Here is a 26,949-nt window from a genome sequence, read left to right on the forward strand (position 1 = left end):
CATGCGCGTCCACGCGAATATCATCATATATTTATTTCGGTAATGCATCATTGCCCTCTGTGTAAATACAGGATACACCAGACAGTTTTGTTGAATAACGTTATATATGTGTATATTCATGCATACACATATATATTTATTTATTTATATACACACATATATATTTATATGCATATCAATGAATAGTGCTATATAGTCCATGGTTTTTGATGCGCGTCATCGTGAATGTCATCACAGCCATTTACCCGAATAACGCATTCCTTCCCTCTGTGAAAATACAGCAAAAAAACACACAATTTTGCTATAACAACTTTATTACAGGAGGCTACCAAACCCTATACCCCGTTGTTCAGATAACTTCTTCATGAATAATGCATGTAGAGTCGAGGAGGCTAGAGTGTGGGCTGTAAGTTTGAGAATATGTCAGTGATGTGAGAGTAACCGCTGGGTTCGGATGCCTAATGTGTTGGTACCGCCCATTCTGTATGTCTACTCACAGTGGAAAACCCCACCATCTCTCCTCCATGTAAAAATGTCCTAATTATAATCATTTCATTGAAAGTATAACGGTAGTATAATTTTGCGCTATTGAAATTGTAACCTTGCTCACGACACATTCCTGTTAATTTTTTCCTTCATTACCGAAAAGATTAGATTAATAGAAATAGTTGTAGGTCGTTTAGTTGAAGTACATTATTTTATGAAGCGAACCCTGCCTTGTGTAAAGGAGCCTCTGAGTCGGCTTCCAGACGGTAGGAGGAGCGGGCTGTTATATAACCCTTACACAAGAGCAGCATTCTCCTGTCTGAACCCAGCCTGTTTGAAGATAAGGTGGACCGTATCGAATCAAAGAAATAAAGATAGGAGAACACACAAACGGTTTCCTTGTAAACAGCTATTTTCCTTCTTTTAATAGAAACAACAACAAAAACCTGTTTGGGGTTTAATAGTATTATACCAGAACATGAGGACAATAACAAACCTAAGTGTTGTGTGCGGGTAGATGTTCGTCCATTGTGTTTCAGTGTGACTTTGTTCGCCTTTCCTTGCATTCAACGATAGCCTACTCTATGAGATAATTCGCCCGTCTTTCCCATCGACCCTCCCCCACTGCGAACACCGCAGCCCCTCGCGCACGCGCGCACCGGACGTCGGGAGGCTCGCTCTTCCGGTTCGTCGTTCTGTTTAAACCAATTTAGACGGCGTGTGTAGATATGCAGGCGAACCCTTGTTACTCAACAACGTCGATCTCAAACGTTACGGAGTTCCGACGGTGCATCGAGACATATCGAGACATTTCAGGCCATTTAAGGCCCCTTTCCCCCCCAAAAAAAGGATTGGCGACGATCGGTTTTACACATTTCACTCTAACTTCTGTTGCCTAGTTGCGGTTTTGGCTGAAGGTCACTCGAGTGGTCAGGTTGGTTAAAAGAGGAGGATAAACAGCGGGACCTGAATCTCGTCGAGTGGCTAGGTAGAAGCGCACCGAGCGGGTGATTGTTTCAGAGCTGGTGCCCTGAGATGACATCATTGGGCTTATTTGGAGGCGGGAACTGAGCTGCGAGGGGAGAGGGGCGCGACCGGAGATCCGCTGGCTCAGACGCCATTAGGCAGCCACGTAGCACAGAAGCAAACCGTTCTCCTGCTCAAGACTGCTAAAGACTTTTGTCGGGCATTTAGGCATCGAACCAGGAAGTCATGGTCGTGGATTTAAATCTTTATTTATTGGAAATGAGAAGTGAGTGGTTGTTGTTCGACGTGTTTTAATGTTGCGCACTCAAAATAAGATGGCGCCCAAGTAGGGAGTTCTGTTCTCGCGCCACCGCGCATCTTTTGGCAGCAGGGGCGCGCACTGCGCGCAGTCCCGACAAAGGGAATGTTTTCATAAAGTACTGTTTTGCTGAAGGGACCAAAACCTCCATAAACTATGCAGATTTACATGTTATGTGTTTAATACGAGATCATTCTTTATATGCATGCAGGACTCATGGCGCTTCTTGATGATTCTAAAGCAATAAATCCATTCAGGCCTAAAATTTCCCCGGGATTTATCAGATGTTATCGTCCTAAAAATACGTCACATGAGCGCATTCAATGTCGCGATGCTTTGTGTCCTGAACGTGAAGCGGCTCTGGCCCCACCTGGTGGCCGCGGCGGCTCTCACTGTCATAGCCTGGTGCTAATCCACAATTACACTTCGTTCAGATAAGATCCAAAGCGTTAAATTGTTACTTTATTGTCCTTTAATTGTTTCATCTTCAGAACCGAACATCATGTTGATATCGGGTTTCACAATGCTAACACATTTTTGAGATAGATCCTTTTATAACGTACATTTTTCAGACAAATCAAAAACAGTTATTCCAGCTCAGTTATTCTTGTTCAAACGTTCCCCATTCTGGGCTAATTTTATTCAGATTATTTAATTATTTTAACCATGAGTAATAGAGTGACTGTAATATAATAAAGAAGATTCAATATAAATTGACATATATTCGTCACATACTTCATCCAGGAACCCACAGCCAATCGGCGTTAGAGTAGGACTGTCCAATCACAGTCGGCGTTACTCAGCTCCAGCCCTCCAACTGCAGTGGACTATGTTAGTGAGTGGGGTCGTCTGTTGACAAGGGAAGGTGACATTAGGAGTTCATTTTACCAAACCATTCTAAACGGAGGGTTTCGTTTAGGTTAGAACATGTCTTCTCTTGGCAGCGCTTTGCGGCTCCTCCGGGCGGGGGCTAGCGCTCTGAGAAGTGGCCCTCAGAAGACCTTCTCCCGGAGGTGAGGACCGGAGCCAGGGCCTCAGACCGCACACTGAGTGGAGCTCCGAACCAAAAGATATATTAGGATTGGCCACTGTACACTCGAGGGGAACCCAGATGACATTAACTGTTTGATTCACTTTACTGGTCTTGTGGATCTTGTGTTACGATATTAACGGTGTTTGTTTTATTCTAGGGCCGGCGGGGGCCCCCACATAGTGCCGCAGTACCGGCAGTACCCCCAGGTCACTAAGAACCAGAAGCTCCAGGCTGAGATTCTGAGCAGTACGATGTGGTTCTGGATGCTCTGGCACTTCTGGCACAGCTCAGACGACGTTCTGGTGAGCAGGACACCTCTTCCTGGTTCTGTAGAACTACTAGTACCTGGGGTTTTACATCGGGCTGATAGTCATCATCTTTACCCTGTTCTGTAGAACTAGTAGTGCTATAGCAGATAAGCCATACAGTACCGGGTGTAAATTAAGCAGTAGTACACAGTATTGTAAATGCATTGATGTGAATGTATTAAAATCCAGTGGCTGTATTCTCCTATCATAGGTAGGCGTGCGTTCAGGACAGCAGCCAGTCACAGCTGAAGGGTTCTGGGTTTAAACCCCATTGTCCTGTCCAATAGGTGTTATTAAGTTAGCCCAACGCCTACCTGCCTCTCAATCTGTGACATCACTGACCTCTGATCTTGTCCTCCAGGGTCACTTTGCGTGGCCGGACGCGTCCCAGTGGACTGACGAGGAGCTTGGCATCCCAGCAGACGACGAGGAATAGTTCTGAGAGATGGCACTCCGACAGGTTGGGAAACACAGAAAACCAGCGGTCCCTTGTGGTTGCACTCGCATGTTGGTTCTCAAATGATTCATTGCCTTAACCATTAAAGAGCTTATTGTAACCTTACCTCATGCATCAAATAATGTGTCAAGTTCCCCCCACAATCTGTGTAGAAGTAATCCAACCATAAAGTAGTTTCTAATAAAACATCTACGAGGGGTTCGGTGTTGGAGGGATATTTCTGAAGTGGATGACATTGGGTTGGATTGACGTGGAGGTTGAGGGAGAGGGTCAAAGAGGGCACCGTGGTTACGGATGCAAGGCGATGCCTTCAGCTATTCCCCTTGTTGGCTGGTGGGTCGTGTAGTGACAAAGGGTGGGACAGCGGTGCGCTTGTATTCTAGGGACGTTGGCCTGGTCCATTGTCTGGCTATGCTACTTGTTACGTTGTTAACATTTTGTTGGTTCTTGGTAGGCCTGTACTAGCCGTAATAAAGATTAGCATAACAAAACGGACATTGCTGCTCCAGCTGCACTCGTAGTAGTTTGGCTGTTAAAGGCTAGAATGACTTAATAACATTTTAATTACCAGAGTTGAAAGGTTATAGAAACCCGCCCATTTCAGTAGTAAATACTCCCACCATAGTGTTTTCTATAAAAGTTTCATGTTTGATCCTTTGTTCTTTCTCCAGATCCCGGGGTTCGTCTGTCCAGCTAGATGTCATCCAGACAGACGAAAGCTTTGTTGTACATAATAAAGATTCCTCATGTATTCTCACCATGTTGTCCTGGCTACTTATAGGACTCTAAGAAGCGGAATTCACGGTTAACTGAAGGCACCTTCACAGAACATGGCAAAATTATTTCCAAAATTTATTTACAGGCATTTTGTTTGAAATGCAGAAACAAATTCAACGCTTTACGTATCAGTGTCAGTTAGCCAGTGTTTTTTATACTTTAAAAAAAAATCATGAAAACAATTGCAAGAATTAGCACAGATCACAAAGGACACTAGATCTATGTTTAAAAGCCAACAGCGACCAAGTCCTGAACATTAATTACCTTAAAAAAAACCCTGCCTGCGGGCTAGCTCTTGCCATTTAAATAAGTTGACATGCATTTACGTGTAGTGTAAAGTCGAGACAAGGACTAAGAAGATACGATTGGATTTCATTCTTCACTATGCATGATTTAACCTTCCTCATCTCGAGCAAAGCACCAGGCGGGTCACAGGTCACGTGCGTGGAGCCAAACTGACCAGGCGGTTCACCAGGTCAAATGCGTGGAGCCCACCTGAGGAGAGCGGTTCAGGTCTGAGGGGGAACTTGTGGTCTTAAAGCTACTAATGAAGATGTGGTCTTCAACGTTCGTATCTCATCTTGTCTTTACGCCAAAAGGGTTTTTAAAAAACGACCAGTACTTCAAATCGGGTGACGTGATTCTAAAGTTCGAAACCGTAAATGCAAAGCACAGCGAGTCAACTTTCACTAAATATTTCATTAAAAAAGTAACCAAAAAAAAAAGCGGGACTTTGCAGGGTGTTTACAGGGGAGAGGGACTGGTCTGCATCATGACGTGGCTGCTGGTTGTGTTCTTGGCACCATTCCCTGAGAGTGTCGAACTGCGCATCTCCAGCAACAAAATACACACACACACACGTCCACCACATGCACCACCGGAATCACTGAGAAATTAAATACTAATCGTACATCCCACTCGGGTTTCTTTCGCTGACAGCTTTGGACTGACCAAGGTTGCTCAGAGCTCACTTTTTGTGGAAAGAAAGAGTGGTACCTGTTCGGCATAATATAAATATTAAGAATTGAGGCCACCGACACTGGAACCGGTAACAGGGATGAGCGGAGAATACTTTTTATAAAAATATTGGATATTCAGAGCCATAATCAAACATCTCAACAATTAAAGAAAATTAGCTTTTTTTCCCATGAATTATCAATAAAATGCCTTAACATAGTTATGACCTCCACCTGGCCCGCTAATTGGTCACTTAAAATCGATGTACTGGATTCGGGATGATATGTAAAATGTGTAAACTAAAGTATCCGTGCATCCCTAGAAAACATTAAATAAAAAGGAAGCTGAACTCTGAGCTAGTGCACAACGTAAACATTTTGTAGACTCACAAAGCCAACAAGTCTAGCTGCAAAGGGGACAGGAACCCACATCACGAGGAGCCACAAGGACCCACTAGGGAGAAACTAGCCAGGGGTCAAGTCAAGGAACCAAGGATGGATGTCAAGGTGATGACTCGGTAGGAAAGACGCTACGTGGCTGTGACTGAAGGTAAAAACAAAACCACATTTACAATAATTATGCGTAGGCCTAGATACCAAAACATAAACAGAACCCTTTAAAACCCGCAGAATACCCCGTGGCTGACGGCTCAGAATAGAATAAAATCTCTTCAAATTAATAAATACATCATTCAGAATCAATAAAAAAATAACATTAAGAAAACCCCACATTACAGATAAAACCAAAAAGTAATAAATTAACCCGAACAGCATGCAAGTTGTTCAGCCAAATGCCAACATTTCAAGAGACTCTTTAAATGTTCCTACTCTAATTTCACTCGAGGCAGTGCTTTCAGCCCGTGAACTACATTACCCATAGTCCACCAGGGGGGAGGATCCACACCAGGGGGGAGGTTCCACAGAGCTCTGTACTTGGGGTCACCTGATTGATCCATTTGCGGACACTCTAGTGTAAATCACTCATATGGACCATGGATAATATCTGAAGGGGCTTGAAAGATCTGCCTCTCTGTTCTCCCCATCAAAGTCTTTATTGCTGGTGTGATTGAGATAAAGGGATCTTGATTGGAGGAGGAGCAGGAGGAGAGGTAAGAGGGGGAGCAAAACAAAAAGTACTAAACAATGAGCACCATCTTAAGATTTCGCTTCATCTCCGTCCTCAGCACCCTGGGTCAGCAGGGGTGGGGACACAGAGGGACCCCAACCCCCCGAAAAGGGGAAACCCCCCCCACCCCCCGCTATCGGCCGTCTCCCGTGGCAACAGCCGGTCCTCCATTCTCCTCCCAGCTTTGTGGATTTTTATTTTTTGCGTTTTTTCTAATTTTGTGCTCAGAGTGAAGCCGTGCGATGCGGAACGCGTGAGTCCAATACCCTGTCTCCTAGACGTGCACGTGAGCGTGCACAGGGGAGGTGCACATCTTTGCCAGGCTGTTTGATTTATTTATTTTTTTGCCTTTCTTTGCGTTTCTTTAAGATTTCGCTTCCACTGCACGACGTACGACTCCGGGGTACCAAAACGCACAAACCGAGACCCCGGGCCCGTCTGCTTGGGAGCCACACTCTCCCGCTCGTTCACACCGTCCACACCCTCACACACGCTGGGCCGGGCCCCGGGGCCCGGGCACCCCGGCGCTACACAAAGACGCGGCTGTGCCGGCTGATCTTCAGGATCTTGCTGAGGCGCTGCTTGGCCGTCGCCATGCCCTTCTTCGGCCGCTTGCCTGCAAGGAAACACAACATGAATATAGTGATGGTTCATTCATACTCACATCACACCGACGGCAGGCGTCACACAGCGCCTCCTCTCAAAGGGACTTCATGGAGCCTGTTAAGGAGCGGGGGGCATGCTGCTCCAGGTCTCAGGTGAGGAGGGGATTGAACCCAACACCCTACGGTGGTCCGAACCTTTGGTGGCCTGGTTGCTGATGGGCGGGGGGTTGGGGGCGGGCCTCTTGGAGGGGTGCAGCGGGGGAGACATGGAGGGGTCACAGTACTGGTAGGTGTCCGTCTCCGGACCTCGGTGGTCCCAGGCCTCGCTGCTGCTGTTCCCCTGGCTGTCCATGGGGCTCTTTGCGTCGCCGTGGAGACGAGGGTGGAGGTGCGGCGGCCCCCCCGCCGGCGTCGGCATGGGGGGGCCCTCGGGCCCGGACCACCAGGGCTCCGGGGGCCCGGGGCCCTCCTTCTGGGGGTCCGAGGGGCACAGGAGGCCAGCCATGGACAGCATGCCCTGGATGGCCTCTGCTGTGCTGGGTGAGGTAGGACGTTCTCTGAGGACACACACACACACACACACACACACACACACACACACACACACACACACACACACACACACAGTGAGCACATTGTGTGGGATGCGGCTCTGAATGAGTGAACTGAGCAGTGATGAAGCGCTCTGGAACGGAACGGACTGGAGCCCCACTCAGTTCCCCCGTCGGAGGTGGTGGTGGTGTGGTTAGGGGAGGTGGTGTGGGGGTGGTGGGGGTGGTCACGTGGCAGTGTCGGGGGGAGCGTCTCACCGTTTGAGTGGTCTGTGTTTGTTCCTGAGTGTCTGGACGCCATGGGGGTCCAGCTCGATGGTGTGCCCTGAGCCCTGCTGGCCCCCCCCCTCCAGGGATCCCGAGTCCTCCTCCTCAGAGGAGGACGAAGAGGAGGAAGACGAAGAGGAGGAGGAGGACGACGACGACGACGACGAGGAAGGAGATGACGAAGACGAGGATAATGCTTTCTGCTGGACGGGGACAGAAAGGGAGACGAGGTGAGAGACGGCCCCCCGTGTTGCACCACGAGGTGGGACCTCCTCCGGCGTTAACACACTTCTTCTCAGAGAGGACATCTCGGGGTCTGATTGAAGAACAGCGGAACACAACGATCTAATGCTGGCTCACGCTACACCATGAGAAGCCCGACATTTATCCCCGATTTCCCCCTCCCCCCCGGAAGCAAAGCCCTGATTGGTTGATGGTCTGAGGAAGCTAAGGACCTAAATCAAAGGTTTTAAAACCAGTCTCAGTCCCAGGTGCATTGTGGGGGATGAGGCGGTACCGGGGGGGGGGGGGGGGGGCATACCTGGGGTGGGGAGTCGCTGTCCGAGTCGCCGTCCGATCGGCCGCTGGAATGTTCCGAGGCCCCGCCCCCGAGCGCCACCGGGCCCCTTGGCTCCGCCCCCGCGGACGGATCACAAAACCTCTTCTCTCCTGGGCTGTGAGGCTCCGGGCGGCCCCCCTGGGGTCTCTGGTCCTTGGCCGGGCCTCCGGCGCTCTGGGGCCCCTGCCAAGCCTCCGAGGGACTCCCCTGCTCCGCCTTGATGGGACTGCCGCCCGCGCTCAGCCGCCGCACGTCCCTGCAGGACACACGGGCCAGGGTTAGCCGGGGTTAGCCGGGGTTAGCCGGGGTTAGCCGGGGTTAGCCGGGGTTAGCCGGGGTTAGCCGGGGTTAGCCGGGGTTAGCCGGGGTTAGCCGGGGTTACCCGGGGGTGTGCGGTAAATGGACTGCATTCATACAGCGCTTTGCTAACCAGTGGCCACTCAAAGCAGTGCACAACACTGCCTGACCTTCACCCATTCATGCACACACATTCACACGCCGACGGTCGGGGTCAACCGTGCAAGGCGACAGCCAACTCGTCGGGAGCAGTGGGGGTTCAGGGTTCAGGCTGCGGCTCTTCCGGCCGTTGCTCCGTCTGGCTATTTCAGGCGTCTCACCGGATGATGCGTCCGTTCACCAGAGTGAGCCTCAGGTGGTTGTCCTCCAGGAACTCGAGCGCAGCGGCCGAGGCCGTGGACACCTTGTTCAGCTTCCCGTGGACCGTGGAGCAGAAGGCCGGGTCCTGGGGGGGGGGGGGGCACACCGTTAGAGTCTGTCTGCCTGCCTCTAGCCCCGTCTGTCTGCAGCCTACTGCTGGCTGGGTGCAGAGAGGCAGGACTGCCTCTACTCTGTCCTTCCTGTCTGTCAGTCTGCACGCAGCCTAGTGCCGTCTCTCTGCAGACAGACAGGACTGCATCTGGTCCTGTGTTTGCAGTCTACTGCGGTCTGTGTGCAGACAGACAGGATGCTTCTATTCCTGTCTGTCTGTCTGCAGCCTGTGACTAAACGGTATAAACAGCTGAACCGCATCATGAGCATAGATCACCGGACCAGCGCGGCTTATCAACACCGTATCAGTACTGGTACTTTAAAATCAGAGAGTGCTTCTAAATGAGCCCGAATAGGGTTCCTACCACCCTCCACATGCACGTCATTCCTTCCAAGTTTAAATCTTTCACTCGTCTTTATAAAACAAGAGGCTATATCTGAACGGCTCTCGCGTGGGACCATCCTGGCGTTGTCATGGCAGCGGTGACTCACCTCCTCCAGGGGCCCCACCTCCAGCCTCCTCAGCACCTCGCGGGTGTGCCTCTCCAGGACGTCCAGGTTGGACGAGGCCTTGGGGGCGAGCCTCTGCTGCTCCCTCAGCTTGCGGGCGGCCCGCCGGGCGCGCCTCGCCTGGCACAGCCTCTCCAGGGGCGAGCGTCCCGCCGGGGACCCCCCGCCCGCCCCCGGACCCCCGCCAGGGCCGGCCGCGCCGCCCGCCGCCGCCACCGCCGGCGCGGTCGCCGCGACCACGCCCACCGGGGGCTTCGCCGGCTTCACGGCCACGCCCCCGGGCTCCTCCTACAGACCAGGGGAGCAGAACTCAGAACAGGAGCCAACTGGAGACCACATGGAGACTCACCACAGAGAGTGGCTATGAGGAACCTTAGAGGGAAGCAGGAACACTGGTTTACATCTAGTCTAGTTTTTTTAGTTGTGTGTCACTAACAGGCTGTCATGGCTGCTGCTTCATTAAAGCCCCTTTCGGCCCCGTAACTGTCGAAACTAGTATTTTGATACACCACCTGACCGCAAACTGGGTCCTGATTGGCCGGTTGCTGCTCCCTTACCTCCAGGTAGCGGACTTCTTTGGTCAGCTCTTTGATGAGGTGGTTCGGCCTGATGTGGTCCGGCACCTCGCTGGTGGGCTCCGTCACCTGCACACAACAACCAAGGTCACACCACAGAGAAATCAGATTCACACTACAGTGAAACCAGAGTCACACCACAGAGAAACCAGAGTCACACCACAGAGAAATCAGAGTCACACTACAGTGAAACCAGAGTCACACCACAGTGAAACCAGAGTCACACCACAGAGAAACAGGACTCCGTCCACAGAGAAACAGGACTCAGTCCACAGAGAAACAGGACTCAGTCCACAGAGAAACAGGACTCACTCCACAGAGAAACAGGACTCACTCCACAGAGAAACAGGACTCACTCCACAGAGAAACAGGACTCACTCCACAGAGAAACAGGACTCACTCCACAGAGAAACAGGACTCACTCCACAGAGAAACAGGACTCACTCCACAGAGAAACAGGACTCAGTCCACAGAGAAACAGGACTCACTCCACAGAGAAACAGGACTCAGTCCACAGAGAAACAGGACTCACTCCACAGAGAAAACAGAGTCACACCACCGCCAAACCAGAGTGAACAGAGTCAGGACCAGACCAGAGTCCGACCCAACATGAAGTCTTTATCTGCTGAAGGATGGTTTTGTGTAAACGCTCTAGGGGTGAATGAATCCATATTCAGAGGGTAAACCCCTCCAGGGTTTTGTTCCAGCCATGAACTGTTCTGACCGGTAGAACTCATTCACCTTTTCTTCCCTACGCCTCTTTCTTGGGTTTTGGCCACCAACGTCATAGCCAAAGTACATAGTATATCGCCACTAAAAAGGGCTACGCTTTGTAAACTTGGCTACTGGGTAAGAGGGAATGACGCCAGAACATTTAATATCCAGCTGCAGCTGGATGAGGTGGAAGAAGGAAGTGGTAAACCCACCCAGAGTTGGCCTCCATTATAACAACACTTCTCTGACCAACCACTGGGGGGGAAGTACAGACTGGAGCAGTTGGTCACAGATGGTCTGTGGGTCTCGACCCCCTCACCTCTCTCTTGAGCCAGGTCTTCAGGGCCCCGATCAGGGCTTTCACCCCCTCCACCAGGTAGGTTTGGGGGGGGCGGCTGTCCTCTCGAAGCTCTGAGAACAGACAAAGTGGTTATTTTCTAATGAACACCTGAAGGGTTACGGATTACACTCCTACCATCATATGAACACGCAGTCTCATGTTGTATTTATATAATGGGTCGGACTGTTTTGTTTTAACTTGGACTGCACTCAGTGTAGACTTCTTAACGAGGCTTTCCATACAAAGTGGATTATGCCCACTAGAGTTTGAAAAGTTTACTTCAAAGTTAATTTCATCCACCAATGTGATTGCTGTGACTACTTCACTTAGATCCAGATTACCTACAATGAGTTTTATTTTGGTTACATGTCATTAATAAGAAGGTAGAGGTTAGGGACATCTTGCTCAATGAAACCTACAGGTAGACTGCTGTAATTGGGTTTGGAACCCAGAAATAGGGTTAGGGGTATTGGGAGTTAAACCCCATTACCACTACGCCCATCCCTTCCCTCTTCAACCTAATTTCTGATTCGTCAGGGCTGTGTCACACGCTAGACTGAGACACAAACTAGAAGAAGAAGAAGAAGATGGAAACCAACGCACCTTTCAGCGTCTCCAGTAGGTTCTTGGCGACGTACCAGCAGATGGCCTCAAAGTAGGGGAACTTGAAGAGGTCGGGGGTTTTGAGACGCCTCTCCATCTCATAACACCTGGAGCACACAGCCAATCACGTTACAGCTCACACAACACCTGGCTTACACACAGCCAATCCCGATACAGCTCACACAACACCTGGCATACACGCGACCAATCACGTTACAGCTCAAACAACACCTGGCTTACACACAGCCAATCAAGTTACAGTTCAAACAAAACCTGGCTTACACACATCCAATCCCGATACAGCTCACACAACACCTGGCATACACAACAAGACCATTTTAATTTCACTACACAAGCCCCATGAGGCTCATCCTTAAAGCACCAGTCTGGTGCCGTTCTGCGGGGTCTGTGTACCTGAGCTGCATGCCGATATTGAGGTTGTGGAGGAAGTTTCCTCCGAAGGCCATACAGTCTTGAGAGGTAAGAACAGCATGGATCCATCCTGCAGGGGGCAGCAGAGGACAGAGCAGATTTAACTCACACAATCGGCCTTAAGTTCAGAGCCATCAGTATGTGAGTTCAAACTCAGCTCTTCATTAGACAAATATACCCCGACATGCACACTAAAACATATAACCCCCCGCCCCCCCCTCCCCCCCCCCCCCCCCCCAAGTGTGGTCGTAAAGACACGGCCAGACCAACGATGATTCATTTACATTCAGGGCATTAAGCAGACGCTTAAAAATGACGCTGTACACTTGTAAGAAGAAAGAGAAACAACTGTATTGCTGTCGGTACAGTTAGGATGTTCATCGAAACGAAGTGCCAAGCACTCACATTAGCTAGGTTAACCCATTCCCTGTATACAACAAAGCTAAGATGCTACACAATGTTAAGTACTATTTTGAAGTGCGTAGGAGGGGTGTTGGGGGGGTAAGCGGGGCGGTAATGTAGAATCTAGTTGTACTTTTAACAAGTGAGTCATGAGTCTCTTGGGGAAGCCGGGGTTCATCCCTGAACTTTCAAATCTACTCCCTCTCCAGAGTCCGAGGAGATAGGGCAGCCCCTATAATGACGGACGTCCCCTCAGATGAACCAGAGAGACTAACAGAACCAGAGCCATGGGGGGCGGGGGGGTATGTGGACATGGCTGGCTGGCTCCTAGTGACCCCTGGTCCTAAAGTCTTCACCCCCACCTCTGCCAACTCTGGGGGAGGACAATGGAGTGGGGGGGCCTTTGTCAGGGAGGGTGAGGCGTGATGGATGGATGTGGAGCCTGGACCCTAACCCCCCCCCCCCCCCGGGTGACGGATTAACTGTCACCCTGGATGACGTCCGGACCAAAGAGCCAAGACGTTATCAAGAAAGAGCACACACCCCTTTTGTTTCCTCTGTGTGTGTGTGTGTGTGTGTGTGTGTGTGTGTGTGTGTGTGTGTGTGTGTGTGTGTGTGTGTGTGTGTGTGTGTGTGTGTGTGTGTGTGTGTGTGTGTGTGTGTGTGTGTGTGTGTGTGTGTGTGTGTGTGTGTGTGTGTGTGTGTGTGTGTGTGTGTACCTGTGGGGATGAGGAGGGTGGTCCCCTGGGGAACCACACACTTGTAGCACTTGTCCACTTTGTCCCCAAAGAACACCTCACTCTGATTGGTCGAGGAGCTCCACGCCTCGTACAGTGCGAGGTTGGCCACAGTGGGCGGGATCAGGTAGAAGATCTTCTCCCCCTGTGGGCGAGAGACAGACAGGGAGAGAGAGCCACAGAGAGAAAGAGAGAGAGACACAGATAGAGGGGAAAGAGCGAGAGAGAGAGAGAGAGAGACAGACAGAGACAGAGAGAGAGGGTGAGACAGACGGACAGAGGGGAAAGATAAGAAGACAGAGGGAAAGAGCGAGAGAGGACAAGAGAAAGAAGAGAGAAACAGAGATTGAGAGATAGACGAGGAGGAAGATGGAGGGGAGTTGGCGTTAATACGGTCGGGTCGCTCCGGGTCACTGCCCCTCAGACACACTGCAGGCCAGCCAGCGGTTCTGTATGAAAACAACCCCCCCCCGGCCCCCCAGCCCAGTCAGTCAGAGGGGGGTGAGGACCAGGGCTGACCTCAGAGGGAATGCTTTACAAGACATCTCTCAGCGCTAGAGGAAGGCACCGGGCTACCAGGCGCGGGCCTCAGCACTCAACGCTACGAGAAGATACAACAGAAGATACCAACCCCCCTATCTATACTATCTTCCAGACCTATCTTCACGCCTTAACGTACGCGCAGCCATGGAGGACACCCCCAGCCTATCTTTACGTGTGGCACGTCACATGAAGATACAGATAACGAGGCTGACGCGACATCTCCACGATACACGAGTAAACAATGCACAGTACAAACAGCCAACACTGGCGTTTCTCCCTGTGAGAGGGCGTAACCATGACTACACACGGGGACCCCAAGAGACTCCCCCCCCCCCCCCTCCTCGTACCCAGAGCACGTGGTACCACACGGAGGTGCCCCCGAAGTCGATGTGGAAGTCCGTGTAGCAGCCCTTCACCCCCATCAGGCAGTACTTCTGCACGAAGGGCTTGGGGAAGAACGAGTCGTCCGGCCAGTAGTTCTCCACCCAGGACATCTTCTGGGCCACGTCCGGGACCACCACCAGCTCAGACATCCTGGAGGGGAGGAGCGGGGGGGGGGGGGTATTAGTGCACTGAAGGGGGCCCCGAAACCGTTCCATGCTTTCACCTTGTGGAGGGACTTATGGATACATTATTGAGGGCATCACAGCGTCAGAAGAGGAAGACCGCTAAAAAAAAGTACCAAATACTAAACGTCTTTGTTTTAAACACTGTGGCGCCACCTGTGGCGTCGCTGCAGGCGGCGTGTGGGATTTTATTCCTCAAATAGACGCATTAAATATAGCATCAATGATTGTTTTTACTTAAATAATAGTGTTTGTTTGTGCATTCCATCAAAGTTTTTGCAAAGTTTGTATTGTAATGTTTTTTTAATTAGTGTTAGCTAACTAAAGGGACTGGGAGTGAGGGACTGTTCCTCCCATTGTTCCCAATGTTCCCACTGGCCTCCTTGCAGTAATCATTTAATAGGGTTCTAGAACCCACGTCATCACGTAGAGCTCTCTAGAGCTACGGGTCTAGAACCCACGTCATCACGTAGAGCTCTCTAGAGCTACGGGTCTAGAACCCATGTCATCACGTAGAGCTCTCTAGAGCTACGGGTCTAGAACCCACGTCATCACGTAGAGCTCTCTAGAGCTACGGGTCTAGAACCCACGTCATCACGTAGAGCTCTCTAGAGCTACGGGTCTAGAACCCACGTCATCACGTAGAGCTCTCTAGAGCTACGGGTCTAGAACCCACGTCATCACGTAGAGCTCTCTAGAGCTACGGGTCTAGAACCCACGTCATCACGTAGAGCTCTCTAGAGCTACGGGTCTAGAACCCACGTCATCACGTAGAGCTCTCTAGAGCTACGGGTCTAGAACCCACGTCATCACGTAGAGCTCTCTAGAGCTACGGGTCTAGAACCCATGTCATCACGTAGAGCTCTCTAGTGAGAGGAGATCTGGGCTAATTGCTCAGACCCTACCGCTCCGTAGAGAAAACCTATGAAAGTTTTTTCTTAGGGTGGGTGGTTTTGCGAGCAGGGGGAGGGAGGGGGGAGGGCAGAGAGAGGGAGGGGGGAGGGCAGAGAGAGGGAGGGGGGAGGGCAGAGAGAGGGAGGGGGGAGGGCAGAGAGAGGGAGGGGGGAGGGCAGAGAGAGGGAGGGGGGAGGGCAGGGAGAGGTGGGGGGGAGAGTAGGGAGAGGTGGGGGGGAAGAGCAGGGAGACGGGTATCTTTCATACGTTTAACTGACTATTTGTATGTTTATGGTTCTAATTGTTCCTCGATACAGGAGCTCTCTTCCATCCTGCCAACGTACTGAGAACAAAAAGAGACCTCTTATTGGCAACAACCTAGTTTAAACACATCTAAACAATCCAACGTTCTTCTGGAGCGGCGGTGAACATCCTTGCACACAGTATGACCTTTAACCTCTGCAGAGGAAGAAATGACACAAATCAACAGAACCGGAGAGCGGATCAAAGAACAGCTGGCTCAGGAGGTACTCTGTGTCCCTCTCGTGTACCCACCGGGTGTCGGAGAACTCCAGGCTGATGAGGTTCAGGACTTTGGGCCGCTGGTCGCCGGTGTAATACTTGATGAACTCGCTGAGCTTCATCTTGCTGTCCGCCTGCCGCGCCACGTCGATCACGTCGATCACCTTGTTGCCCCCTGGGAACCAGCAGGAGCCACCATTAACACCAGTAACACCACAGTGAGGAACGCTAAAGGTCATCGCAATGTGAGGACCAACCAGTTATCAAATGAGGAAGGAAGAGTGACCATTTGATCAGAACGTGACAACCATCACTAGGCAGTTTATTTAAAAAAAATTATTTTAATTTTCAACGCAGAGATAGCTAATCATTCCGATGCAGAAACACAGGAAATTAATGGAAAACACTCAATCTGTCGAGTTTCTACTGGGTTTAACAGGATGGGCTGAGGGAATATTACTTTTGGAAGAACCAGTGGACAGGATATTAAGTCATACAGTTTGGATTCAAACTCAGTTTTTTCCAAACATGCTGCTTCTCAAATCAACTTTCCTTCCATTTCCCTTTGACTCTCCCCCCATGCCAAACCAAGACGGCTGAAGAATAACAATGCATCCACGTCCAAACCACTGAAGACTGGTTTAAATACCGAGAGGAGGGGGAGGCAGGGGGCTGGAACAGAGACTTCAGCAGTATCTGTTTTAATTGGCTGAGGAGTTGGACGTGGGCGGGGAGGGGAGGGGGGGGTCAGGGACCACCGCTGCTGCCTCTCTGAACACGTGCAGAACGACGGCCCCTGGGGGGTCCTGCCATCAGGGGGGGGGGGGGGGGGGGGGGTTAACAGATGACAGATCTACGGCCTGAGTCTATGCACAAAAAACAAAATCATATTCTGAAAACCAGAGTCGGCCATTCTGAAGGACGAGAGGAGGAAGGGTGTACGTGTGTGTGTTGTGTGTGTTGTGTGTGGGGGGGGGGAGGCGTCACGCTGTGAACCCCCCCAGACAGGGAACCAGGGGCATGAGGGCAACCCGACAGCTGGCCCCCCTCTCCTCCCACGCACACCTTGCAAGGCACGCTGGCCCCCAGCTGGCCAGCGTGTGACGACAGACAACAGCTGGACTAAAGGGACACACACACACACACCCCCCCCCCTTTTCAGGTAACAAAAGGTGTGCATGGCCAATGCTTCTCATGACCCAAGTTCTACTGCCCGTGGCTCTCCGTCTCCCCCACGCTGGACATACACAAGGGGGGCTGGTTTTGAATGTTTGTTTTATCCCCCCTTTAGTGAGCATCCTGGCTGAAGAGCAGAAGCTGGGCAGGAGACCCCAGCATCCAGGCTCTCTCGCCTCCCTCTCATTGTGTGCACACTAAGAAGTGTAACCCAACCCGACCCAGAATGAGAGCACCTGCTCCCCGTCCAGCCAGAGAGGCTCACGGGACGCCGGGCGAGAGAGTGAGAGAATCGCTCTGTAATCTGAACTTAATGATAAACCATCAGCGGCCGGCTTGTAACCGGACTCCCTCCCCTTCCGCAGGGGGAGCCTTCATGGTCACGCCCCCGCCCCCCCCGCCTCACAGCTCTTTGATCTGATAAGTGGGCGAAGAAGACCTCCTACTCCTCCTCCTCACAATACGCTACAGATGGCTCTCTGATTGGCCGATTGCGATCAACTGCTCTGAGACAGAGTGGTGACCCCACCTGCCCTCACCCTGGGACGCCGATGGGTGTAGGGTGCTTGTTTGTATAAGTGTGTGTATGTATGCGTGTGTGCATTAGTGTGTGTGTTTGTGTGTATGTATATGTAGCAGGGGGGTCCCGGGCAGGGGGAGTCCTGGTCGGGGGGGTCCTTACCCACGTACTGCTCCACGTCCCTGACGGAGAAGCTGGGGGGGGGCAGCCGAGCCCCAGCCCCCTCCATCTCTGTGACGGCGATGGGCTGACTGAAGCCGTGCTTCTCCAGGTAGCGGGGGGTCACCGACTCCCCCTGCATCCTCACCAGGACCTCCTCCCCGCTGACACACACACACACACACACACACACACACAGTAAGCTTCACTGTTATAGCCTTAATTTAGTCTTTTGTTTCATTAATTAGATTTTTGTGCGGAGGCATTCACATTGAACATAATTGAAGTGTCAGTGAAGCCCCTCGTTCAGCTATCTATTTATCTATACCATACATCCATCTGTACTCCATATCGAGAGGCGTCTCTCAGCGTACCTGGCGAAGCTTCTGTTCTGCAGCTGGGAAATGAACACGGCCGTGCAGCCTGCACCGGCTTGCTGCCGTCGTCGGGCTCCGTGTAGTCGTGCCGGTGCCAGTTGGTCCGTCTCTTCACTGAGGAGCACAGGAACACGGGGCCACACAGTCAGGGGCCACCACCACCACAGTCAGGGGCCACCACCACCGCAGTCAAGGGGCCACCACCACACCGCAGTCAGGGGCCAGCCACTTTACAAGGGCACCAGCGGTTCTCAGCCTAGAGCGCTCTGCTGGCCCACTGCAACTTGCATTGTGCTGCGGCCGATAGTTCAACCAGCTTTAACTCTGGCCCTTATCTTCGCTCACCCCGGAGCACGCAACCACCCAGGGTTAAGAGGAATTATTAGGTTGTTCTTGCACGTTTTCAAACGAATACGAATGAGACACATACAAGTGCAATCCACACTGGTTCTGGTACATGGTGCTCTTGAGTCAAAGCAGGTCAAATCTCCTTTTCTAAAAGCGGCATGCCTGTCCTGCATAGCAGGGACGAGACGTTGGGTAAGCCAGCACTGTATTCCATCATTACTGTGTTTTCGCATATCTCTGCCATCCCTACTGTCATGTGAATCACGCCGTCGGTCTTCAGTGAGCCGCACAGACCGCTTTCATGTTTAAGTTACTGGGTGATTGCCAAGCACAACTGTGTCACACCAGTAGGTCTTTCCGCTGGCTGGCTGCGTGGTGAAGGCTGAGGTAGCGCTAGACGGCTGTTGTGAGTGGGCGGACAGCCTGGTCCCTAGACGGCTCGAGACTCTGAGCCTTTCAGCACCGAGTCGCTCACATCACCAGACATTAGAGACGCGGAGAGGGGGGGGGGGTGGGGGGGGGGCGATGTGCAGAATGGAGTTTTGATTTGGAAAGAGAAAACTGTGGAAGAGACCGGAACGGAGAGAGAGGCAGCGACAGGGGGGAGAGAGAGAGACAGACAGAAAGAGAGATTGGGAGGGGAGGACAGGCAGAGAGACACTCACTCAGGGAGGGTCCGTTAACGACATCACAGTTGGGACAGTGGTACACGTCGATGTCCACCGCATGGTGCTCCTCCACCTGCACACAGCTGGAGGGGGGGGGGGGGGAAGAGAGAGAGAGAAGAGAGAGAGAGAGAGAGAGAGAGAGAGAGAGAGAGAGAGAGAGAGAGAGAGGAGAGAGAGAGAGAGAGAGAGAGAGAGAGAGAGAGAGAGAAGACGAGAGAGAGAGAGAGAGAGAGAGAGAGAGAGAGAGAGAGAGAGAGAGAGATTAAAAAAATATATTTTTTGTCTTTGCTACACTCAGAAAAATAAGAGTCCTGTTGGTTTTCCTAAAGAGAGACATTGATACATGTTGGTAGTGGATTCATTGCCCACACTGGTCTGGAGGCACAACACACATGAGATGAACCCAGCACTGAGTCTTAAGGCCCGGTGGTCCGTCACTCCTTTGGCTGAGGGCCGAACTGGTTCACACCATGATGCGTGTTTACAGAACCAATGCTGACAACATGTCATGTGGCTGAGCTGTAATGTAGGTTGTTAATCAAAAGATGCTGAAGTTAGTCACAGATCATTGTGGCTGAACTGATGGTGGTGATGATGGTGTTAACAGACCGCACAGTTCTGGGTCTGGCTGATGGAGATCTCTTGGTTGGAGGTTGTGAGGAACAGGCACAGCTTATTGGGAATACTCATAATTCAGAAGACGTCCCCAGGAGTACAAAGAGCTTGTTCCAAATAGTACCTGAATGCTACTGATGGGGTACTGAGATCTGCATTGCTAGGAAACCAGTCTGCTACTTAAAGTCCACACAACTGAAGGATGAGGGAGATGTCACACCCTCGCCACAGTAACAGGCCACTGTCTCGTGTGGGAGCTAATTCACCACAGGGAAACATCTTGGCTTCTGAGGGGAACGAATCAAATCAAGCACAGAGTGTGTTAGACTCAAATGACCTGAATAGACAAACACAGAACAGGTTGGATAAACACACACACACACACACACACACACACACACACACACACACACACACACACACACACACACACACACACACACACACACACACACACACACACACACACACACACACACACACACACACACACACACACACACACACACACACACACACACACAGAAAAAAAAAATACGCTTAAAGTAAACAAGAGGAGCTGATGTTTCTAATCTCCAGCCAGCATGCCGTGGTTCTGCCTTCATATCATTGGGACCTCAGGAGGTTCAGACTATGAGGACTAGGGAACGTTTGCTCAATTGTTTGTTGTTCGAGACTGAAACCTCAAAATCTTGTTTGTCTTCCAGTACATACATGTGTCCTTTTTGATTATGTTTATTCCTTGTTCTTTAGGTTCAACTTCACGGCACGTCTTGTTACTGTCAAGTGTACCGACCACAAGCTAGCGGGTAGCTAGGTATCAGCCTGGGCTGTCTATTGAGCACATCACACTATAATCACACACTGAGGACAACAATTGGGCCAACAATTGCACAGTGGGCCACACACACGTGGTGTTTGGCTGGTTGGTAGTATGACCGCCCTGAGCGGAGGGGGGGATGAGCAGGCTGCAGCTCCCACTATCAGTTCCGATCCGAGGGGAACGGCAGGAAGTCGTAAAAGGGGAAACAAAGACTGTGAGCCATTAGCTCTGCAGGAAGTGATGAGTTCTCTGACCGGGCTGACCCGCCCCGGCATTCCAACACACAGGAAGTCCACACAGACACACACACACACACGTCCATCATGATGAGGGACATTGTTAAAAAAGTAGACATCTTCGAGACAAACGGCAATACAGAGCACTGGCTGGGAACATCTGAGGACTCATTCATAATAATACTTTTTTGTTTGATAGATTATGATTAATGTTAATAACTTAGTATAAAAAATTCTGTGATCGTTTTTAAGATAAAATGGATGACTTCTGCTACATTAACAGCCAGCGTGCAGACAACTCGTTTTACAATCACTAAAACGGAGACTGAAAACTTTAAAATGATGCAGACTCTGGGATTGTGTCAAGTCTGTACAGGGGAACCGGCCCAGACACCCAGTATCCTGATTGGATCAGGCACGATGTGATTAGGCCTAAAAAAAAAAAAAGTTTGGTTCCTGTTGGTTGTCAGTTGAGGTCATGGGTAGGTAGGGAATTTATTTTATTTTTTTATTTTATTTTTTCCAGCGGCAGCGAATGATAGGTAGGTTGTTTTCATTTAAAAACGAGAACATTCGCTCATCCTTGTACAGAATGAAGAGGTGCTGTACCAAAACGTGATTATAGTTTTTTTTTTTTTTAAAGCTCATAAAATAATTTGGGTCGCACATAAATTGACAGGGTCGGTCGGAAACCGCAACCAAACAAATTTTTTTTTTAGGCCTTAGTAACGCCCCCATCAGGGGACCCTCTCCTGAAGAAACAAACAACATCGGACGTACCTTCCCGTGGTGAATGCAACTTGGTCAAATATTTTTCAGATTGCTGTTCTCTGTTGCTGAGATTATTTCTGAAACAGTGCTAGATCGCCTTTCTGGACGGAGATCGTTTTACGTTTTTTTTTAACTGTACACACAGAAGTGTGGAAGGTGTGCTCTGAAAAACCCCTGCAATAATCACCTTAGAGACACACACACACACACACACACACACACACACACACACACACACACACACACACACACACACACACACACACACACACACACACACACACACACACACACACACACACACACACACACACACACACACACACACACACACACACAAAAGCCCAGGAGAAAAGGGGTGGACACACCGAAACCCGGTCTTCACAGGGGAAGAAAGGAGAGAATCTTAAGAAACCCGGGCACAACCTCCTCATCCACCGGGGGTCTGACAGAGGGGCTGCACCATGGCAGGCCGATCCAGGGCACCACACACAATGTCCCGATTCTCCTCCGACCGCCAGCGTAGGGAGACGGGGAGCGGGTGAGGGGGGGCTGTAGCGCATCCAATCGAGACCAACGTCACATCACGCTCGGGGATAAAAGCAGCGCCACCACAACCATCTGCACCACCATCTGGGCGGATAAAGAAGGACGTGTCCTCCTGTCACAATACGCCAGTGTTGCCATCAGTAGGTGTTAGAGCTGCTCTAAACAGAGATCCCGTTTGGCGGGCGATTTATCCCGATGTACGAGCAAAATGGGGGACCGCATTGAGCTGGCATTGTGCGCGCTGACCTCCTAACCCAGTGAGCGAGCCACGTGTCGCTGCCGAGCCAAACATCGTCTCTGACAACAAGGGAGCCTTCAGCTACTCAACGCCCAGCCAGTGTTGGCCTCGCCCCTCTCCTCCCACCTTCCCATCTCTGTGCCACTTTCTTTCTCTGTCCTCGTCTCACCCTCTTTCTCTGTCCTCATTATCCACCTCCATCACTCCCTCCCTCCCTCCCTCCCTCTGTCTGTCTGTCCCTCAGTCCACCCCTCTCCCCTCCTCATATTCTCTTATTTCCCTGTCCCTCTCAGTCTTCTCCCTCCCACTACTTCCTGTCCTCTGGGCACCTCCCTTCCTGTGTGGGTGAGAGGGGAGCTTGTTCAACACGTAGCATTCTGTGAGACACCATTGTCTGTGAGAAAGAACGCACCCATCTGGGGTGTTGGGAGTATGCAGGTAAGAAGTCGGACACAAAGAGAGGACCTCAAAACGTTCTCATAACGCCGTCTCCAGCGGTTTACACGCTTGGTACAGACACGGTAAGAAACCACAGAAGCAAGTGTACATTTCCTGCCCATCACTCTCAGACATGACCACGAGTGCTATGTTTTGTTGCACAAAGAGGAAGGGCGGAGCACACTTTTTTTTTTCTTCACCTCTGGCAGCTTGCTCACACGCTCAGCAGAAAGTGAAGTGATGTCGTGTTCCACCCTGTTTACACCGAGTACCACAGCTTCGCGTGGCGCTCTAAGTACAAGCTCCGATCTAAATCGATGAAGGCTGCTCCGCTGAGCGAGGTTGAGCAGACGGACGCTCTGCGGGCAGCCAGCGCTTCAGTAGACGGGAGGTCTAGTTTGACACGGGTGACGGGGCTAACCCTAACCCTCACCCTACACAAGAATCAATGAACCAACATGCATGTGTTGAGGTCCATATCCACCGACTAAGCCGTCTGCTGCAGGAAGAGGGGTTTAAAAAGCCTGACCTACTGGTCATAACACATTAGTAATTCATTATGAACAGAAGAGGTAGGCAGGATGTTTATCTCCATGCCATGTCTCTGTCCCTACACGAGCACATCCCGGGGACCTCCAAGCGTGTCCCTGGGCCCTCCACACGTCCTGGAGCCTGCCCGTCGGCCCACCTACCCACCCGCCCTTCTTCCATAGATTGGATCCATATCTCGTTTTAATTAAAAGTCTGATATAGTTTCAGCCTCACCCACAATGCCACAGCGAATACTCTACTTTGGACCATTTATTTAGATATCCGGAATCAAAACTTGGAAAAAATGTATATCGACATAATAAAAAATGCATTCATAACATGTCGGACCAAAGCTGAATATAAAGTGGAACTTTATATTAATTTTTATTAAATACTGTCTGTATTTCTCAGTATCCTGGTGAGACGGTGACACTTCTCAAGCCTACTGCAAGGGCATGCCAACTGCGTCGTTTTTACACATCATTAGCATGGCTACTACGTATAACAAGACTGGTAGATCCATAGAAGACTGTTAACATACTAATTGTTTATTGATCATCCCAACAGTCCCAAAGTGCCCCTTGCCTTCACTCTGAGGTCCTTGTGCTAATGAACCGACAACAAGCCTCATCCAGAGCTGTTCTTCATGACACACTTAAGAGATCAAACCCATGTCCTTCAACCATCCACCCACTCTGTGTAAACCACAGATAGAGTCAGACACAGAGAGAGAGAGACCATCCCTCTCTCTTAAGAGCGGCTAGCCGTCCGCAACACTGACTGATGGGGGGGGTTGAACTTGGTCCGAGAGCGAGGCGGGATCAATCATCAATAATTAATCAATCAAGGAAACCCTGTGGCCCATCTAGCCTCTGGTCTGGACGTCTGAAACGCCATGTTCTGATCGATCAATTGATTGGGATTTGTTCATGCCACTAAAAGATGTTCATAACAGACAGTATTATTATTCCTACCATTAGGGTTATTTAATAAACGTTCCATAGAATAAATAACCAGGTAGGCAACTTGCTCATGCCTGGAAATAGACTGGAGACATTGGGGTTCAAACCAAGTACCGTCAGAACAGCAAACAGTCACCACGAAGCCAACCATGAACAGAACTTAAGCTCACATTTTTTTTCTATGCTCTCACGCTCCTCTGATTGGTTCTCCAGTGAGCTGGTCGGGGGGTACCCGGCCTGCTTGGTCCTATCCCAGCTGGTAGCCTGGGCCGTTGGCGACATGCTAACAGAGACAGGTGACACTAAACAGAAACAGGCTCAGCGGCACCAAGACGTAAATCTCCCCCGCTGCACGCACACACACACCACACACACACACACACACACACACACAGTGCCAAGCAAGCACCAGGAATGCCAGTTACACAAACACCCTCACAACCACCCTCTCTCTCTGGCCAGCCCCGTGGGAACCGCACTAAAAACAAACCCAGGCTGCTCTACTTGCAGATGTGTTAATGCCGGTGTGCATTAGTCATCAATAGAGGAAGCTCCAGCGATTGTCCTCTCCTGCGCCCTGTCACGTGACACAGTCTTCTGGCTCAGACTCCACACCAATGTTTGGATGCGTGGGGACGGGGACGTTCTTCCTGTTTCTTGGCTCACCCAGCGAGTGTTGTTACGCAACACGGTCATTTCAACAACAGCAAAACAGCTTATTGTGTTTACAGCGGGCGGTTATCATTGGAGATGCATCCATACACGAGTCATAACCGCGGATACTTATGGAGATGATGGTTCAGGTGGGTAGCTGGTGACGCTGGATACCGAGGACATGGACGTACATTCAACAGTCTCTCTTTTACTACAGGGGTACACATCGACAACACAAAGCAACTCTATAGAGAATAATAAAAATAAATTGTGTTGGAACCATCGATCAGACCCCTGGATACATCCACCAGAGTGGTGGATGTATCGATAAATGAGACGTATCCAAATGTATAAATCAGAAACATTCCACTGCTGCAGGAACTCATTTTGATTGTTATATTGACGAGAAAGAGTGCCGTTTACCAGGATAGGGCCGTGTACCTTTAAATAATACCCGGCCCGCCGCTAGGGGGCTACGCCATGTGCCGGCTCGGCTGAAAGAGGATTTAAATGGCCCAAGCTGTCTATCAAGTGCTCTATTCATAACAAGCTCCCCGTTCTCCTCCAGTCTTTTGAGGATTAACGAGTCAAACAAACACCGTTTCAAACACAATAGTAGCTCAAAGAACGTGTGGAAATAAAGGTTAACTAGAAACTTAATTGTCGAAAATAAAATATTTTCGAAATAAAACATTAAATAAGTTAACCCTGATGGGGAAGTTAGGAATCTGCCCTCACATTGAACAACCCATAACGTTATAGTTCGTTTTTTTTTTTTTTTTTTTTACTGATTCTCAGTTTAAAACCAAAATCTGAATCAATAACATAATACAGAGAGGTTTTTAAAATCACCTAAAATGATAACGAAAAACCCCATGGCGACGTGCTGGTTCATGCTATTTAAATCAAGGAGACAAAAGCTGACCTAAATGCAAATCTATCATATCTCAGTCAGGCAGGCTTGGATCAGTGATCATGACTGTCACACATCAGCCACCCCGACGGACCCACAAACACCAAACTACACACATCAGGCCCCCCCCCCCAAAAAAAAACCTAACTACACACACATCAGTACCCCAACAGACCCACAAACATTTAACTACACACGGAACCCTTTATGATCACCTAACATTACGTTACACAACACCATCACCATCACCACGCTGTGTGACGGGTCGGGGACCCACTCTAACCCAGAGCCGGGTCTCTAGGACGGACCCACTTTACCCCAGAGCCGGGTCGGTGTGACGGACCCACTCGAACCCAGAGCCGGGTCGGACAGACGAACCCACTATACCCCCGGAGTCGAGTCGGTAGGACGGACCCACTCTAACCCAGAGCCGGGTCGGTGAGACGGACCCACTTTACCCCAGAGCCGGTTCGGTCAGACGGACCCACTTTAACCTGGAACCGGGTCGGTCAGACAAACATCCTCTGGGTTAGAGGGGGTCCGCCTGACTGACCCGGCTCCGGGTTAAAGTGGGTCGGTAAAACCCCCTTTCCGCCGTCAGTCATCAGACCCTTTAAACCGACAGCTAGCATTAGCAGCTAACACAGCTAGGGAGTCAACACCGCTCGCAGACCGTCGCATTCCCCGTGAAACGTCCCGTGTTAGTCCCTCCGAGCGGGCTCTACCCCTCCAGGGGACCGCAGTGGACCTACCTGCCGTGGAACCAGTCTTTACAGATGTCGCACTCGATCATGAAGCGGCTCACATCGTAGGGCTGCCGGCAGACACAGTACAGCGGGGCCGCCGCCATCTTCCCTCTGTCCCCAAACAACGCAGGAATGGAGAGGGGAGGGGCTCCCTCTCCCCCGGGCGGAAACAGCCGAGCGCGGCCGGAGATGCATGAGTCGGCCCTCAT

The 26,949-nt window shown here is 50.7% G+C and overlaps 2 protein-coding genes across 2 annotated transcripts; one reads left to right on the top strand and one right to left on the bottom strand.

Annotated features, from left to right (window-relative positions):
* The first annotated feature begins 2,642 nt into the window (after positions 1 to 2,642).
* Positions 2,643 to 4,326, top strand: ndufb2 (NADH:ubiquinone oxidoreductase subunit B2). The gene is made up of 4 exons (XM_060038804.1): positions 2,643 to 2,784; positions 2,962 to 3,106; positions 3,474 to 3,572; positions 4,241 to 4,326. Exons 1-3 carry the CDS (start codon positions 2,699 to 2,701, stop codon positions 3,546 to 3,548), a joined length of 306 nt encoding a protein of 101 aa, XP_059894787.1. The 5' UTR covers positions 2,643 to 2,698; the 3' UTR covers positions 3,549 to 3,572; positions 4,241 to 4,326.
* Positions 2,654 to 26,899, bottom strand: LOC132447781 (lysine-specific demethylase 7B-like). The gene is given in 18 exon segments (XM_060038739.1): positions 2,654 to 7,044; positions 7,229 to 7,590; positions 7,843 to 8,054; positions 8,393 to 8,666; positions 9,028 to 9,152; positions 9,671 to 9,976; positions 10,246 to 10,332; positions 11,297 to 11,388; positions 11,921 to 12,027; positions 12,335 to 12,422; positions 13,474 to 13,636; positions 14,382 to 14,568; positions 16,050 to 16,191; positions 17,875 to 18,035; positions 18,246 to 18,291; positions 18,294 to 18,362; positions 19,262 to 19,347; positions 26,747 to 26,899. Coding segments are annotated over 18 exon segments (2,694 nt in total). The 5' UTR covers positions 26,845 to 26,899; the 3' UTR covers positions 2,654 to 6,955.
* Between the last annotated feature and the right edge of the window lie 50 nt (positions 26,900 to 26,949).

This window comes from Gadus macrocephalus, chromosome 19 (genome assembly GCF_031168955.1).
Source record: "Gadus macrocephalus chromosome 19, ASM3116895v1".
Taxonomy (NCBI): Eukaryota; Metazoa; Chordata; class Actinopteri; order Gadiformes; family Gadidae; genus Gadus; species Gadus macrocephalus.